The sequence below is a fragment of the Larus michahellis genome (assembly GCF_964199755.1).
Source record: "Larus michahellis chromosome W unlocalized genomic scaffold, bLarMic1.1 SUPER_W_unloc_1, whole genome shotgun sequence".
Taxonomy (NCBI): Eukaryota; Metazoa; Chordata; class Aves; order Charadriiformes; family Laridae; genus Larus; species Larus michahellis.
Window position 1 is genome coordinate 2,033,725 of NW_027435888.1, and position 5,385 is coordinate 2,039,109.

The window sequence follows — 5,385 nt, forward strand, 5'->3', positions numbered from 1 at the left end:
GGCCGGGCCCGCGGGGCTGCCGCGAGCACGTGGTGAGGCAGCTGGAGCGCGTCAAGGTGAGTGGGCGGCCCCAAGGGGTGATGGTGGGGGCGGGAGGGCCCTGAGTGGGGCTGGGGGCAGGGGGGGCCTGCGGGGGGGCATTGTCGGGTGGGAGGGGGGTGTCTGGGCCCGGCTGCCCGCGGGGTGCCTATGTCCTGGGGGGTTTGGTGTGCTGTGGGGTGTCTGCGCTCCCTCAGTGTTGCCCGGGGGGCTGCAGAGGGGCTGAGGCAGCAGAGAGGGGGAGCTGGTTTGGGGCCTGCCAGGGCGAGCGGGACTCCTGCTGGCGGGGCTGGCAAAGGGGCTGGCGTGGCTGGTTTGGGGGCTGAGAAAGAGAAGGGGTTGTGTGGCTCTGGGCTGAGGAAGAGGGCTCGAGGTGCAATGCACGCCAGGCCCCTTGTCCCTGCGCAGAGGGTCCGTGCCGGCCCCGCTGCTGAGGGCAGAGGTGGGGTGGGGGTCCCCCGGGTCGTCCCCCTTGGCTGGGTGTGACAACCAGGCTCGTTTCTCTGCTCTTCTTTTCCCAGGGTCACCTTCTGCGGCACGGCAAGAAAATCCTGCCCGGCTGATTCCGCTCGCTGCTCAGGTAGTGGCGCGCCTGGGGCGAGAGGCGTGTGCGAGTTCAGGGACGCTACAGATGCTCCCCGCCAAAGCCGCAGAAAAGGCAAATTTGCTGCCAGTGCAGAAAAGCTGACGAGGAGTTTTGCGCTTGTTTTTGTGCGGATCTTTAGTGGTTTGAGGGCCGGAGCCCTCCAAGAGAAGCGTTCTAAAAAAAGGTATTTTTATTAATACTAAAATGAGCAGTGTAGAGTAACGCGAGGAATTAAGTCCGTGTTTTTTATTAGCGTTGACAGCTCCAGATTGGCCACTAACAGCACTTCAGAAGCTCTTGCGTCCAGAGTGCTCTGAAAACCATTGAGTGATTAATCCAGCGCCAAAGGTTGAGAAATCATTTCAGGAGCTCAAGTCTTGGGACGTTTAATAACATGAGACGGAGCCTTTCGCTTGGCTTCTGGGCCGGGCTGGTGCCCAGGTCAGCGATAATCCGAAGGGGAACGGCTCACTCCAGTGGAAATAGTTGGTGTGAGTGGAAATAATTAGCGTCTCGTCACCCATGGGAAGGAAAAGGGAGATCAAGAGTCCGCCTAAACGAACCTCGCACCGTTAAGAGATTGTTCTCTGGTGGGGTCACTGCCAAAATTGTGTTTCGGGGAAGCACCGAGCAACGTGCTGCAGCCGGTCTGGGGACTAAATATCTCCAAAGTCTGGGATTGATTAAGTGCTTTTTGGTTATGTGTTGGATATCTTGGGGTTGTTTTTTTCCCTATACACCACCTTTTACCGCTAAACGAACTGCAGACATTTCCCAACTAGGCACGAAACAGCGGATTGAGCACTGAGGGTGATGACATTATATTTTTAAAAAAAACAGTCCTCCTGTTAATTTTCCACCCCTTTATCTCCACTTTCCCCACTTTTCGGCTTCCCCTCCCCTGCCAAAAAACTGTGGTCAGGTAGTTTTATTCCAAAAAAGGTCACCACCGGGTGTTTTCACGGAGAGCGATGGCGCAAAGCAAGGAAGGAGCAGTAGGTAAAGGGAAACGGAATCCTTGAGCACTTGTTATTTAACAGGAATTCTCGTTATTTTCTTTAACGGAGAAACAATTCGGAAGGGACTTGGGATGTGAAGGACGTGGAGGCCAGAAAATACACCCCGTGCCCTCGATTGTGCCCAGAAACCATCGCCAGAGGATGCAGGAGGTGGAAACCGTCCCTCCAAACCCGGGATGCCTTCAGGGGCACGTCACGGTGGCTCCGCCTGCTGATTCCCATCTCAGTACTGTCCATGACAACGAATTTGCCAGCAGGGAAGGAGGTGGGTGGCGATTTTAGCCATTTTTGAGTGTATTTAGCAAAAATCCCATGCTGGAGTGGCTTCTGTGAGCCACCGGTCACCAGTTTAGCAGCTCAGCGTCACAGCTCCCTTAAATCCCCCCAATTCTACTCAAACAACGTGGCAGGAATGGGCTTGGTGGTAATTAACACCATTGGTAACAGACTTGGTAAAGGTTCCAGGGGCCTGTTGGTGGAATTTATGGGAAATACGTAACCTGTTAATCACTTTGGAGTTGCGGTTTAAGTTCCTCCTAAACCCACGACCTGATTTGATTGTGCGACATTGTTTGGGGTAAAAACTTAGTCTAAGCATTAAAAACGGGCAATTCAAACTACTTGAGGATGGCAAGGAAGGCTAAAGGATGGTCTTGGCGGAATGATTTTTCTCTCGCGTGTTTTTTTTGATAGCCCCAATTCTCTTGCCCGATGGGGCCCAGGAGGACTCAGGAGGCAGAACGGTAACGTGGTGGTGCTGGAGAAGTTGTTAGAGGAGAGCGATTAGTGCTTTCCTGGGAAACAGGGGCCGTATTTATTACAGCTCCTCACGTATCCGTGCGTTTATCCTGCGGGAGCTGTTCCCCGTTCGCCTTCCTCACCTCCTTTTCCTCACGCTTTCAGGCGCATCAACGTCGGCAGCCAATTTCAAGCAGAGCTTCCCGACCTCCAGGACCCGGCCCGTTTGGAAGAGGAGGAAGAGGGAGCGTCGCTGGTCTGGAAACCCTGGGGCGACATGGAAACCAACCTGGAGACGCAGGAGAAAGGTTTTTCTAATGCTTTTTTTCCACTTCCACCCCACCCAGGGATACGACGGGTTCACAATTGCACCTTTTTAGGCTTCTCTCCCTCCTTTTCTTGCCCGCCTTCGTGTTCGAGGGAAGGAGATGGCTGGGTTTTGGTGGGAGGGTGTCTAAAGAATAACAGGAGACGCTCTCGGCAGCATCTTCCATGAAAAACGGGCACTTGGAACTGTCCCACCTCATCTGCGGCACCCTCGGAAGAGGGGAGGTTTCTCTCTGAGCTTTTAAAGTAGAGCTGTTTGGGGTATCGGACTTTTTTCTCTGCCTTCTCCTCGTCTCCGGTCTCTGCTGCGCTCGTCCTCTTTTCCCTCCCTCTCCTATTGACCCTTTTCTCCAGGAAAATTTGACTTTTTCTCAGTTTTCGTTGCATTTGTAGTTAGAAACCTGCTCCGTTTGGCTTCTCCCAACGCCGGGCCGGGGGGATGGGTCAACCCGGAGCTGGCTCTGCATTGCCTGCACGAGGCTCAAGGCGACGTGCTGGTAAGAAGCGGTAATTTCTAACGAAGAACGGACTTTGTTACTGGTTTGAGCTGGGAGTCGCTCTGAGTTTTCTGTTGCGTGGGCCGGAATCTCTTTGCTGAAGGCGCAGGAGGTGCTTGGGTGCTGCCTGTCACCGCGTTAAGGTCTCTTGGGCTTCCAGACCCCTCTCCTGGTGCATCACGAAGAGTTTGGTTTGATTCTGGGACGATTTGGAGAATAGAATTACTCCTGAATGAAGGGATATTAGATAAAACCCGAGGTCTGCCCTCGATAAGCCCCGAGCGGGTCCGCTTTGCTCCCTCTTCTTCGAAGAAGGGACTTAACACCCCTTGGCATCTGCTGCATCGCCACGAGGAGTGAGAATTTCCCTTTTTGCTCCTCCTCCGGAGGAATTTACATCTTTTTTCCCTATTAAATCTCGCAGGAGGCAGTGGAGATGCTGCGTGCTGGGCCGCCTCGGAGACCTGAATCCCATCCCCTGGCTGATTGTCATTACACAGGTAAACGAGGAGAACAGCTCCCGACGTTCCCTTTGCTCTGATTGAACTGAGTGTTAACAGTGTTCTTTTGGAGTGAGGAAAAAGAGCAGTTTTAATCCCTTTCCAGGGCTTTTGGAGGTGAGGGATGCCTATTCTAATAGTTTGCCAGTCGCTGGTTAATTCCTAGGCTCGGATATTTGGACGTCGGTGGAGGAGCAGTTGTTTAAAGAGATGTTTTACATCCATAAGGATGTAAAGAGATGTTTTACACCCATAAGAAGAACATCCACCATCAAAAGCAAGCGTAGCATCCAGTTTGTGGACTGGTGCCCCACAGGTTTCAAGGTGGGCATCAACTACCAGCCACCCATGGTGGTGCCTGGGGGGGACCTGGCCAAGGTGCAGCGCGCTGTGTGTGTGCTGAGCAACACCACAGGCATTGCCGAGGCCTGGGCCCTCCTGGACCACAAATTTGACGTGATGTGTGCCAAGCGGGTGTTCGTGCACTGGTACGTGGGGGAGGGCATGGAGGAGGGGGAGTTCTCAGAGGCCCGGGAGGACATGGCTGCCCTGGAGAAGAATTATGAGGAGCTGGGGGTGGATTCTGTGGAAGAGGAAGGAGAGGAGGAAGGGGAGGAATAGCACGTCCACAAAACGTCTGCTTCAAACACTTCAGCTTTCTTGTGCGCTGGGGGAGAGACTCCTCGTGGGATTGGGATGGGATGATACCATGATACAGATAAGCTGCCAATTAGCTGCCCGCTCGATACTCGGAGCCAGTGTTTTGTCACATTTTGATGAAATGCTGTCCTTTGTGCAAACTTTGCTCATTATAATGTCATTATAATACCAAAACACACCTCCATCCCGAAGGCTACCCGCCTCCAAGGTGCGACCACTCCTTCTTGAGTCTGCGCCCTGAATTTCTCGTAAACTATACCTTTAATTGTGAAGCGAGAGAATTTTACACCAATCATGATAAAAGTATGTATGACTAAAGTCACTCAAACTCCACCTTGAAGATAACAAATAGTATAAAAATAGCCCGAGAGAGGGGGGATACCCAGGGAAGACACCATCGTGAAGAATTCCATCGCTGACTTCTGGGATCAGTCGCCGGGCTGAGCCTCTCTGCCCCCCCGTAGGGACGCCTTTGGGTAAGACTTAGATCATACCGAGTGCTTCCTCGGGAAACTTAGAAATCTCTCTAGAGACTCTCTTTCCTACATTTATAGCCAGGCTGTATCGTTTATAACCTTGTCGCATGTTTTGTATACTCTCATTTGCACGTGCTTTGCAGACAGTGTATTTATCACCGTCAATCCTAAGAACCTGTATACCTGTTGTTTAAATAAACTGCACTGTTTCAGTAGCTGGTCGTTTCGCTTTCTCACTGAACGTGACCAACGACTCGAGAGTGGCTGTGCTAGTTCAGGAGCACGACTAGACTGAAGGTGCAGTCCACTATCAGTGTATCCAAATCATAACAGTTTAATACATGTTAAACGCGATTGGACTGATAGTGCTGGATTGGGCATCACTCCGAATTTAAACCCAGCTGCACCTGGTCCCCCACCTTGGTGAGGAGTGTTAGAACGCAAGGGGGTTTATCTTCTGCCAAAACCGCTTGGCCCCTTTCACGCAACAAGCAAGTAATTAATAGAATGTCTTAAGTTTGTAAGAATCCTACAGGTAAAGAC

General features: G+C 52.2%; 1 protein-coding gene and 1 long non-coding RNA gene across 2 annotated transcripts; both read left to right on the plus strand.

Moving 5' to 3' along the window:
* LOC141736683 (uncharacterized) lies at positions 1-2,675 on the plus strand. The gene is made up of 4 exons (XR_012585049.1): positions 1-56; positions 561-809; positions 1,693-1,909; positions 2,548-2,675. It is a non-coding gene; the product is annotated as an uncharacterized LOC141736683 (long non-coding RNA).
* Positions 2,676-3,642: 967 nt separating this feature from the next.
* LOC141736707 (tubulin alpha chain-like) lies at positions 3,643-5,046 on the plus strand. Its single transcript, XM_074571263.1, has 2 exons — positions 3,643-3,706; positions 3,873-5,046. The coding sequence occupies exons 1-2, from the start codon at positions 3,643-3,645 to the stop codon at positions 4,325-4,327; spliced, it is 519 nt and encodes a 172-aa protein (XP_074427364.1). The 3' UTR covers positions 4,328-5,046.
* Positions 5,047-5,385: the final 339 nt, after the last annotated feature.